The sequence below is a fragment of the Canis lupus genome, chromosome 26, assembly GCF_011100685.1.
Source record: "Canis lupus familiaris isolate Mischka breed German Shepherd chromosome 26, alternate assembly UU_Cfam_GSD_1.0, whole genome shotgun sequence".
Classification (NCBI taxonomy): domain Eukaryota; kingdom Metazoa; phylum Chordata; class Mammalia; order Carnivora; family Canidae; genus Canis; species Canis lupus.
Window position 1 is genome coordinate 25,194,647 of NC_049247.1, and position 12,526 is coordinate 25,207,172.

Below are 12,526 nucleotides of genomic sequence, written 5' to 3' on the forward strand. Positions count from 1 at the left end.
AGGCGGCGGGGCGGTCCCGGCCCGCCCCCTGGGGCACACGGCCTCCTGGCTTCTCAAACCGTACGGTTATCTGCTTTTTTGGGTCCTTCTCAAGGCAGACCTCCAACCTGGCCTCAGAGACGCCCTGCGAGGAGGAGCCATGGCACTGAGCTACCTACGCAGCCGCCGTCACCGCGCCCCCTCCCGGGCCCGGGCCCGGGCTCCGCAGTCCCCACCCCACTCCCTTCTCCCACCTCCACCTCTGCGGCGGTAAAATGCAGCACTCGCAGAGCGCCTGCGCAGCTCCCGGCCCCGGGGGGGGGGGGGCGGCGGCGGAGGTGGCGGCGGCGGCTATTTATAGTAGGTGACGTCACCTTGAAATAGACCGTTAGGGCCGGCCCGCCCTTCCCCCCTCCCACTCCCGCCGCTCCCCGCCGCCCGGCCCGGCGGCTCCCACTGCGCAGGCGTCCTCCGCCCTCCCATCCCCCCCCGCGCGGCCGCCTGTCCTCCCTCGGCGGCGGCGGCGGCGCGAGCCACAGCGTGCGGGGCGAGCCAGCGAGAGGGCGCGAGCGGCGGCGCTGCCTGCAGCCTGCAGCCTCGGCCGGCCGGCGAGCCAGTGCGCGTGCGCGGCGGCGGCCTCCGCGGCGACCGGGGAGCGGACGCACGGACCGGCGAGCGGGCGAGCGGGCGAGCGGTGCGGGCGCGAGGCGAGGCCGAGCCACGAGCGACATGGGCGACCGAGAGCAGCTGCTGCAGCGGGCGCGGCTGGCCGAGCAGGCGGAGCGCTACGACGACATGGCCTCCGCCATGAAGGCGGTGAGCGCGCCGGGCGGCGTAGGGGAGGGATGGGCGGCTGGGCGGCAGCTCCCTCCGGGCCCGGGCCGATCCCGCGACCTCGCTGGGCGCGGCCGCCCGCCCGGAGCCCGCGCTTCCCGCGCCGCGCCGCGCCGCGCCGCCCCGCCATTTCCTGCGGCCGGGCCGGGGTGGGGTCGGGGGGGACACGGCCCCTCGGGCACGGTTGGGCCACAGTGGCCCCTGGCGGGCGGGGTCGCCGCGTCCCAGCTCGGAGCCGGGGTGGGGGGAGGGGTGCCCGCACTCCTCGTCCTAGACCGTTCCGCCCCGGCCGGGGCTCCCCTCCCTTTCGCCTGCCTCCGTAACCCCAACTTGCAGTACGGAATCACCCCGTGAGCGGCTCCCCGCCTGCCGCGACCTCAGTCGGCGAGATTCCGATCCGTAATACGCCCCGCCCGCCCGCATCGTTCGCGTTCCGTCTTCCCACGCCTGGCTCCGGCTTTGTGTGCGAAGACCCCCCCCCAACCCCACCCCACCCCACCCCGCCCCCCTGCAGTCTAGACGTGCACGCCAGCGCGAGGGCGGAGGGCGGAGGAGCGCGGCGGGTGTGGGACCCCACTCCCAGGTTTTCGAGGCAGCGGGCATCTGTCCGGAGATCAAATGGGACGTGACTTCTTGGCAAGACAGGGCTGTCTGTGCCTTTGCCTTCCCGAGACCCACCCGCCTCCCTCGTCCCCCCTCCCCCCTCCCTAGATTGATTCTGCAGCTTGATTTCCGGCGAAGGAGTCGTGCCCAGCCACACCCTAGCACATACCGTGATCAGGCACCTGCATAGATGAGTCCCCGTTATCCTCTTACTGCCCCTCTGTCTTCTAACTTTATTTTACGTTTTCTCTAAATGAACATTACTTCTCCGCGTCAAGGTCACACAGTGGTAGAGCTACAACTGACGGCCACCAACCTGCTATGTTCAACCAGTGTACCTCATCCTCCGGAGACCTGGGAGGATCCGCCTGGGCCCCACCTTAGACCTAAAGATTCTGCAACTCTAGGGGTAGGACTCCGAAATCTACACCCTAACCAGCGCTTATGGCCATCTTTAGCAGGCTGAAGCTTGACAATTACTCGACTTAAGGCTCGCTTGTCCTCTTGCTGGCCTTGTGACATTTCTCATTCATCTACAAATTGAGAGGCTTGCTAAAATTTCAGAATCTTTTGAAAAGCTGCTTTTTCAAAAGCTGCTTTTAAGGCTTTTGATATTAATATCATTTGAAATATGTTGAGGAGGTCAGTATTTAGGATTAACCCGCTAAGGAAGACACTTGAAGAGGTATCTTTCCTGTGGTGTCCTTGTTACACATGGCACTAGGTGTGTTTGGAAACCACTACTGCCACTCATTTGTTGATTCATCGGTGATCCTGATCCGAGCACTGGCATGGTGTCACGGGTTAGATAGTCTAAACCAGGGACACTCTAGATCTGGGATCTGAATGAAGTCTTTATAATTCAGGGGACCTTCTTTAAGGACGTAAATGTAAAAATATATTAATTTTGCAAATTTTACAGAAACAACTGTAAATGTATTTTCTCTGAAGGTTCTGAGCTTAATTTCCTTTGGGATAAGAGCCACTTCCGTTCACACAGCAAGCCACACTTGAATGAGTGTCTTTTTCCCCAGTAACAAAGTGGTAATAGGATTGTGCAGGCTGAGGCCTCTCTAGACGTTTTAGTGAGGCCCTTGTTCACCCAGTGAATGGGGCTTAAATAAAGGTGAGTTGAGTGTCTAGGAAGAACATTCTGGAGCTCTGGGAAACCTAAGGCACCTTGAAATGGGAAGTAGGGAAAGGGTTGAGAGATGTAACTAGAATAAAATACAGTTTAGAGAGAAAAAAAATTGGCTTTCTGGTCTTCATAAGCAGGCTTGAATCATGCTATCCTGTAGCTAGAAACTTAGGTTCACAGATTTTCCCTGAGGCCCAAAGGTAGCATTTTGCAAACTAATAGACCCTTCTGTGTGTTGAGAATCTGTAATATCTATCTGAAATGATTGATGGGTTGGATAAGCCATCCAGCATTGAAAAATCAATCCAAGCTCCAATGATGTCATCTGAGAATTGTGATCAATCATTCCCTCAATGTAATTCCTTTTAAAAAGTCAGAAATTCTTTTGTCATCTAAATTAATGGAATATATTCATTGGAAAGGACTTTGCAAGCTTTAGTGGAAGACTGTTTCTTAGGCTTTACCTATTAAGTTGATATTTGTACATTCTTAATGTCCTTGGGGAGACTCAGTCCCCATTTTATTAATATAGTAGGCTTAAAGTAGAGCTTTGGAAAAAGGGAAACTCCAGTAACCCTTTGGGTTTATGTGGGCTTTCTTCAGGGTAGTGGAAGGGAAGGTAAGTAGACTGCTCTAGGGTAGATGGAGCAGCACGCCCGAGTGAGGAGATGTTCTGATGTCACCACTCTGTAACCTCGAAACTTAACATCTCTTGGCTTCCAGTCCTTTGCAGGGTAAAACTAGTAATGTTGGGGTTACTATCAAGTCATTTTTCTGTCTTTATTCTTCTAATTTGTTTTCTGTTCTCTTTATAATTTAAATGGTCACCTAATAATAATGCCTGCCTGTAATCATTGATGTTCATATCAGCATCACCTGGAGGATGGTGTCGGTAAGCTTTAAGAAAAATCATGCGTATTGGAAACAATGGTGTTGCCTCAAGTCACTTGAGAACCGAAGTTCCCTGCCTTACCCCATCCTTTGAAGAGGCAAGAAATCCTTCTGAAGTGAAGTAAAGGAGGGTCTTCAGGATCTCTTCATCTCCTACCTAGCAGCTTACAAAGAGTGTAATAGTGGAAAGAAGCATTGTGAAAGATTGTAAGAACTTAGGTCCTCTCTAGGCTGGGCTTGGAATGACCTTACCCAAATCGTAACCTCTGAAAAACGGATACTATACCATCTTGTGAGAAAGTGAAATAAACTGGAATAAACCTGTAAAGGGGGATGAAAGTGTCCGTGCATTAGACTAAGTGATTTAAGGAAAGAGTGTAAATAACCAGATTACTGGTGAATGAATACTCGTGGGTAGACGTAATTCATTCACATCTCTTATTGCCTTAAGTCATCTATTTTATATAGATTGTAATTTTGAGTTTATAAAACATCAGAATTAGTTACGAAAGCATGGTGTATTTTAACATTGATACACAGTTGATTACAAAAGTTGGCAAAGAAAAAACAAAAAAAAGTTGGCAAAGGACAGAGAAATACATCTGAAGGCTTGAAGAATTATCTATAGAAACCTTGAGTGCAGGAACAAAGCTGCAGCTTAAAGAAACAGCCTGAGAGGAAGAGGCACTTGGCCTAACCAGTGGCAAAAACTCTTATTCCAACAGCTGTGAGTTTATGGGAAGTGGGGGAATGAGCAGGTGGTGTATAAAAGGAGAGCTCGGCTGAGTTGCTCAGAGTGAGACATAACCCGTGTTGCAGATATTAGAACTAAGGATGATTTTGAGGTGTACCAAAATTGTGGTTAGTGTGAAATCTTAAAGCCACATCAGTGCTGTAGTTAGAAATACATATAAACTAGGGAGTACTATTTCCCACCAAGTGGTCATTTGTAATGTAAGTATTGCTTTGCCATATACTGGCTGAGGAAGAAAAGGTTCTGGATTCTTGCAGTAGCCTGAATTAAAAGGACTTCAGATGGTGAATAGTTCAGAGCCTTGCCTGGAATTTCATATTAGTGGTAGATGCAGTGCCACATTTTCAGAAATGGTTTGGGAGGAGACACCCCAAATGTGTTTCATCGAGTTTATGGAACTTAATCATTTTCCGAATAGCCATTCAGTAAATGGTTGCTGTTACTCCATGTGTACATTCTCAATTTTCATAACTCTGGATGGGCTAACTCGGGATAGTTAACTTCGTTTTACAAATGAGATTTATTTATTTTATTTTTTTTTAAAGATTTTATTTATTTATTCATAGAGACAGAGAGAGAGGCAGAGACACAGGCAGAGGGAGAAGCAGGCATCATATAGAGAGCCTGATGTGGGATTCGATCCAGGGTCTTCAGGATCACGCCCTGGGCTGCAGGCGGCGCTAAACTGCTGCGCCACTGGGGCTGCCCTACAAATGAGAATTAAAGAGGTTAATTTTCTCGATGTCAGGTTGTAAAACCAAGATTTGAACTCTTTAATTTAGAACTCTCACTTTAACCTTGCAGGCCCTTTACACAGGTGGGCTTAGTGAACAAGTAATTTCATCTATCAGAAGTCATTTTTGCCAGGTTTGACTTCAAACAGAATCTACCACTGTGGTTCTTAGCTATAGCAGGGGAGTGTAAAAGGCAGTCTAACACATGGGATTTGCTTGTTCTCCTGAAGAACAGGAGTTGTCTTTTTTTTTTTTTTTTTCTTAAGCTTAAGAAGCAAAGTATTAATTGAATTTGAATTCTTGCTATGAATTAAGAAGTGCAGAACTATGTTAAGTTGTACTTGGGGTATTTTAAGAAATTGCTTGGCACAAGTTTTAAGTACATTTTATAAGCTGATGAGTCCTAACATTTCATTAGCTGGGTTATTGGTAAGATTCCTCCCAGTATCCAGGTTGGAGCCACCTGTCTTCTACCCCACCCCCCCCGGGTGCTCTTTTTGCTCCTGGCTGCAGTGGCTTTTCCCTCGGGGTCGGGGGTGGTGGCACTTCCCTGCCATCGGAACCTGGCATAGCTTCTGAAGCTTTTGGTGCTGCTGCCTCCAGGGATGGTAGCATGCAGTAATGCCATTCAGATGGCTTGTATTTAATCCCTGCCAATTCCTACAAAAATGTTCAGTTTTGTCAAGAGGAAGAAAAGGCAGTCTCTCCATGATACAAAGGTGGCTCTTTTGACTAATGTTAAGCTTTGAGTGGACATTAACTACCTGAACTCAACTGCTCTAAGCTTGAAGTGTAGCTTCTCTTTGGCTTTCTAGAACTGCACCCTCACCCTGGTGAGGACAGGGAGCAGTCTTTCCAGGCCTGGGCAAGTGGTGACAGATGGGTACTTTACCAGCTTGGGACTAGGCAGTCCTCACTTTGAAGGTAGTAAATTGGGAAGAGTCTGCCAAAACTTTCATCCCCTGCCTCATGTTTTTTTTTTTTTTTTAAATAACAGGACTCTGCCAAAGAAGCTTGAAGATTTTATGCTGTGAATATGTTTACCTAATTGTTCCTGAGAATTATTTTCTCCCATTGTAAACTCTTCTATCAAAAGCAGGCTTGTTGGTAGCAAGTGGGTGTGGGTAAAAGTATAAAAGATGGGCTATAAAGGATGGGAGTGCCCTTCAGAAGTAACATTTACCCTGACTTTAGTGATGCGGCCTGGCAGTCCAGGGGTGGCGTTTTTTGTTTGCTCAGTATTACTTTTGAAGTTGAATGTTTCCCAGATTAAGAACTTTAAGTTTCCCAAATAGTCCCTGTGCTATTTTTGGCAGTGGATCTATTTTTACTCACAAACACATAGTTTATTGCCTGGTGAGTTAGTGGGAGGAGGCCCTTAGGGATTTTTGAGTAAGCGAATGGTGTCATAGGAAGATAGATGAGTTAGTAGCCTATCAGGTTATTTGTAACTTAGTACTGCTGTGTAGTCTCAGAGCAGAGGAAATGGGGTGAAATGAGTACCCACCCCCACCCCCTGGCTGGGAGCTGGTGCAGCCAAAGGCAGCAGTATGGTATGGACATCAGTCAGATGGCTGGCCTGGCCTGGAGTCCAATCTTTTTTTTTTTTTTTTTTTTTTCTGGAGTCCAATCCTTAAAGGAAGTGGAGAGATGGGCCTTTTTAAATGGGGACTGGTCTGGTGACTTAAGGTTTTCAGAGACTGTAAGTGGGATTAAGTGGGGTGGGAGGTGGGCAGGCAAACAGGAAGGCAGAAAGGCTGTGAACAGAAGTGAGAAGCCTGTTAGAGTGGTGCAGCCGCATGAACTTAGTGTCTGGAATGGCTGGCTGCCCTGAGGGTAGCTGATGTGTGGCAGAAATGAGGGTGTGTTGAAACTGGTTGGAGTAGAGAGCAGATTGAGAACCACTGGGCAGGTCTGTCTTGAAAATTCTGTCTTGTTTTTGCTTCATGTTCCCAGTTAGAAACCATTTGGAAACTTGAAATTGTAAAGCTGCACTAAATCATCTCCGTAGACTACCGCATGCAGGTGACCATCCAGCTGCTTTAGTATCCGTGTGGTTGGGACTAGTAGTTTTTGTTTCCTTTCCATTGCACTACATTGCCTCCCAGTGTCTGCTGCTCTTAGTGTGTGTCCAGACTATTCCTTCGCTTTCCTACCTCCAGTATGGAATTGGAAATATTGGGAACTGATGCTGACTAATACTAATAAAGGTTATTTGTCCTAGGTATCACCAATCAAGACTGGCTGCAAATCTTGTTTGTTTTAATAGGCCATCTGATTTCGCCTCAGTCTATACTTTTCCAATCTAGGGAAAGCTCAGTTTCCTTTCGTTATCCAGTCAAGTAATGATCTTCCTCCCATAAGTTTCCCTTTCTTAACTGAGTTGTAACTCAAGAGTATTAAAAGTACTATTTAAACGTATCCAGTTTTTTCCTAGTTAGGGCCTGGCTGGGTTCTAAGAACAATGCTTGCTTAGCTGTTAGTCACACTCAGCTGATGCTGATAGTGATTCATTCAGACTGGCAGGAACCCAGATGATTGTTACATAAACACTAATATTCCTAGTAAATGATTTTTCTTGTGAAGGTGTCATACATATTGCCCAGTAGCCTTTTTGGGTAGTTTATTCCTGATGCAGAAGGGCTGCATGAATTCTTGAAACACAGATACAACTAAATTTCATTTACATTGATAACAACCTCATGCCTTCCCACACCTTTTTATTTTGCTCAGGAAAAATGGAATCCTAGAATATTAGAACTGAAGAGGTCCTTGGAAATCATTTAGGCCATTGGCCCTTAGGTTACTTCTGATCCCCAGACAGCGTCATATAGCTAGTTCAGGCTAAACCCCACAGCTTTCTTAGTTTTGTTTTGTTTTTGTTTTTGCTTTTGTTTTAGTAATGATACTGTCCATTGTACAAACACCCTGTGTGATATGTAAAGATATTTCACATATACACTCAATTTTAAAGATACACTCTGGGGAGTTACGTTGATATTTCTTTGTGACAATCTGATAAGCAGCTTTATTAGCCACAGGGTGAAATCTTAGTGACTCCTTATGGATATCATTTGCACTTTTATGTCAAGTGCCCTTAGATACATTTACTGCAGGATCTAAGAAACTCTTAGTTGTGTGCTTGCCTTCTGTTTTACTGAATATTGTCCTGGAAAAAGTGACTCATTTGAGAGGATTCAACAATCTGAGATTTGTCAGAGGATCAAAGTCGGAATTTTGATTGATAAGGGTTCTTTCTTAAAAGACCAAATTAACAAGTATCTATAAAGTCTCTATATTCCCAGTAAACAAATGGGAGTGTTTGAAGAAACTCCCTGGAGGAGAAAACCAATAGGGTTACAGGTCTTCACCTGGATTTGAAGGGAGCGTGGATTTGGGGTTAGAAGATTACCCAGGACTGGGGCAGATAACCTAGAAAAAGTGAGGGGACCACTCACATCTGTGTGAGGAGGAATGAGGAACCTGGTATGTAGGCAGCCCTCCTGGGGATGGGCAGAGGCAGCCTGTGGCCAAAGACCACCCTGAAGAACAAAGTGGGGTTGGGTTGATTGAGTAGGCAGAGGAGGAAAGACAATCCAGGCTGGGGATTTGCAGCAAAAGAGTAGGGGTGCTGGGGCCAGGGAAATAGGAAAATTAGAAGATAAAATTGGTATTTTTATTGGGGAAGGTGTTGCTGGTAGACAATGAAGAATGTGGCCTTTACACATAATGATTATATTTGTTGCTTATGTTCTTGAATTAATTTTTTTGATCTTTTTTAGAATTTCTGATTCTCCACTGCTCAGTCTTTCAATCCATGTTAAAGCATGTCTGTTTTGATATGCTGTTAATAACTTTCTCCCCTGAACCTGGCTTTTCCCCCTGTCCCTCAATTTCAGGAATTTCTTTTTTCTTTGTTGAGTGTTTTATGGTTTCCTAAGAGTTTTCTTTTTTTTTTCTGAAAATTAAAGACCTTTACCGGTAAGTCATAATTAAGGAATTCCCCTACTTTATAGAGGGCAGTTTAGAAAATTCGTGGCTTTCCTGGACCACAGACCCAGGTTTTTCTGATTCTAGGTCTGTATTAGTTTCCTTGGGCTGCCAAAAAATGTACCACACGCTGGGTAGCTTATTTTTTTTTTTTTTTAAGATTTATTTATTTATTTATTCAGAGAGAGAGAGGCAGTGACACAGGCAGAGGGAGAAGCAGGCTCCATGCAGGGAGCCCAATGTGGGACTCGATCCTGGGTCCCCAGGATCACACCCCTGGGCTGCAGGTGGCGCTAAACCGCTGCGCCACCGGGTCTGCCCGCTGGGTAGCTTAAAACAGCAAATTATGCTGTTGCATTTGGGAAGGTTAGAAGTCCAAGATCAAGGTGTCAGCAGGCTGTACTCCTGAAGGCATTAGGGAAGAACCTTTGCCTCTCTCTTAGCTTTTGGTGGCTCTTGATAATCCTTGGTGTTTCTTGGCTGATAGACACATCACTCCAATCTCTGCCTCCATCATCACATGGCATTCTCCCTATGTTTGTGTGTCTCCAAATCTCCCACTCCTTATAAGGGCGCCAGTCACTGGATTTAGGATCTAGCCTAATACAGGATGACCTCATCTTGACTTGATTACATCTGTAGAGGTCCTGTCCCCAATAAGGTCACATTCACAGGTCCAAGGGTTAGTACTTCAGTGTAACATTGGGAGACACAATTCAACAACACAACAAAGTCCAGCGCCCTTAGTATTACATACATAGCTGGCTTGCTTGGAGTTGGCATCATGAACTACCTAAAGAAAGTTACAGCTTGTAAAATTTAACATTTCTCCTTAACATAATTGATGCTTCCATCCTTGATGGCCGGTCAGGGTTTCCTGTTAGGTAGGTCAAAGTAGAGCTTATAGCTGAGGAACTTTGCTTCCTTTGAGCAGCGGCTAGGGACACGTTACTGTCACTAATGATTTGGCAAATGAATTGTACGATCTTAACTCTTGATATAATACCTTTTGCAGAATAACTGAACCTCAGGGGTTTTTCATCCCCCACTAGGTACCACCACAATTTTTCCATAATTGTCTTTATCCCCAAACCTCTGCAAGATGAAGGCAACACCTTAAAAGACCTGAATTATGAATTTCTCAAATCCCTTATCACTGAATATTTTATTTCAAGTATTTATTCTTCTTTTTAGACTACAGTCTTCTTTCAGACAGGATCTATGTCTGACTGGTTTGTCTCTAGCTTGTCTGTGCTGGTTGCTGATGAGGTTCAAAGGAACCTCATCTTTCTAAGATTTTTGGATTTGAATCTTAGTGTTTATCTTTTGGGGATTTTGCAGGTGACAGAGCTCAATGAACCTCTTTCCAATGAAGATCGAAACCTCCTCTCTGTGGCCTACAAGAATGTGGTTGGTGCCAGGCGATCTTCCTGGAGGGTCATCAGCAGCATTGAGCAGAAAACCATGGCTGATGGAAACGAAAAGAAATTGGAGAAAGTTAAAGCTTACCGGGAGAAGATTGAGAAGGAGCTGGAAACAGTGTGCAATGATGTCCTGGCTCTGCTTGACAAGTTCCTCATCAAGAACTGCAATGATTTCCAGTATGAGAGCAAGGTATTTTATCTGAAAATGAAAGGCGATTACTACCGCTACTTGGCAGAGGTAGCTTCCGGGGAGAAGAAAAACAGTGTGGTCGAAGCTTCTGAGGCTGCCTACAAAGAAGCCTTTGAAATCAGCAAAGAGCACATGCAGCCAACGCACCCCATCCGGCTGGGTCTGGCCCTCAATTTCTCCGTGTTCTACTATGAGATCCAGAATGCACCCGAGCAGGCCTGCCTCTTAGCCAAACAAGCCTTCGATGATGCCATAGCTGAGCTGGACACACTAAACGAAGATTCCTATAAGGACTCCACGCTCATCATGCAGTTGCTGCGAGACAACCTCACCCTCTGGACGAGCGACCAGCAGGATGAAGAAGCAGGAGAAGGCAACTGAAGAGTCTTCGGGTCTTAGGCCCTTCCCTTCACCCACCACCCCCCATCATCACTGATTCTTCCTTGCCACAATCACTAAATATCTAGTGCTAAACCTATCTGTATTGGCAGCACAGCTACTCAGAGCTGCTCTCCTGCCCTTTGGGAAGCAGTTTCAGATAAATCTTCATGGGCATTGCTGGATTGATGGTTGCTTTAAGCCCACAGGGGCTCCCTTTTTCCGAATTGTGCAGACAAGTGCGTTCTGAATGAGGCATTCTACTATGCCTGTTGATCTATGTGAAATCCAAGCAAAAGCAATGGGGAAGTTTAGAAAGGAGAGTTAGCCAACATAGGCTACAGTTGATATTTAAATGATCCATTTAAAACAAGCTGATAGTGTTTTGTTAAGCAGTACATCTTGTGCATGCAAAAAATGAATTCACCCCTCCCACCTCTTTCTTCAGCTAATGGAAAACTGTTAAGGGAAGCTGATTAAAAAGAGACCACTTGCTCCTTTCCATCAACTTTATAAGAAACTGTTTAACGTGAGGTTTCAGTAGCGCCTTGTTTTGCCTCTTTAAATTATGATGTGCACAAACCTTCTTTTTCAATGCAATGCATCTAAAGTTTTGATACCTGTAACTTTTTTTTTTTTTTTTTTGGTTGCGATTGTTTAAGAATCATGGATTTATTTTTTGTAACTCTTTGGCTATTGTCCTTGTGTATCCTGACAGCGCCATGTGTGTCAGCCCACGTCAATCAAGATGGGTGATTATGAAATGCCAGACTTCTAAATTAAATGTTTTGGAATTCAGTGGGTAAATAAATGCTGCTTTGGGGATATTCTGTCTATGTGTGGTTTTCATTTCCCCCCCTCTCAAGGAGCTCTCTTACCAGGTTACCATTTTGAATCCTGGTTTTAGTTTCAAGCACCGAAGCATTTTTAGCACAGTAGGTTTTCCTGCTCTCTGATTCCAATACACATTTTGCAGTATACACATAAGACTCATGAGTTTTCAGTTTTCTGTGAAACCATTCCACATGGCCTCTCATCCACTCTTCCTGATAACTGGTGCTTCTAGTATGGAAGCTGAACAGACCAAAATGCTCAGTCTTCCTCTGTACAGCACCTGATCTGGTGAAAGGCCAAACCTTTGTTTAACTTGGGAAGGTGTAGCTTGACCCACCCTACTGAAATGTTGGTTGATATTTAACACTCAAGGTAGATACCGTGTCATACATGTCCTCATTTTCTTCATACCCTTTATTAGATATAATAAAATGGGTTCCTGAAATAAGGTTTAGTTAAAAAAAAAAAAACTTTGAGTATTCTTTAAAGTAGAAGAACTTCCATCTGCACTTAAAAAAGGAAAAGGCTAGACACCTTAAATTCTCTCCCATCTGTCTACCCCAAGTCTTCTCTTTTTTTTTTTTTTAAACTTTTATTTATTTATGATAGTCACACAGAGAGAGAGAGAGGCAGAGACACAGGCAGAGGGAGAAGCAGGCTCCATGCCCCAGGAGCCCGATGTGGGATTCAATCCCGGGTCTCCAGGATCGCGCCCTGGGCTGAAGGCAGGCGCTAAACCGCTGTGCCACCTAGGGATCCAAGGCTTCTCTTGAGGCT

At 45.9% G+C, this 12,526-nt stretch overlaps 1 protein-coding gene across 1 annotated transcript; it reads left to right on the forward strand.

Annotated features, from left to right (window-relative positions):
- The first annotated feature begins 516 nt into the window (after positions 1–516).
- On the forward strand, positions 517–11,742 carry YWHAH (tyrosine 3-monooxygenase/tryptophan 5-monooxygenase activation protein eta). Its single transcript, XM_038575750.1, has 2 exons — positions 517–795; positions 10,265–11,742. The coding sequence occupies exons 1-2, from the start codon at positions 709–711 to the stop codon at positions 10,916–10,918; spliced, it is 741 nt and encodes a 246-aa protein (XP_038431678.1). The 5' UTR covers positions 517–708; the 3' UTR covers positions 10,919–11,742.
- Positions 11,743–12,526: the final 784 nt, after the last annotated feature.

Excerpts from the sequence above, each read along its gene's own strand:
- YWHAH (XM_038575750.1), top strand. The coding sequence starts at position 709 with ATGGGCGACCGAGAGCAGCTGCTGCAGCGGGCGCGGCTGGCCGAGCAG. Across the intron at positions 796-10,264 it reads TGGCCTCCGCCATGAAGGCG|GTGACAGAGCTCAATGAACC; the intron begins GTGAGCGCGCCG and ends GGGATTTTGCAG.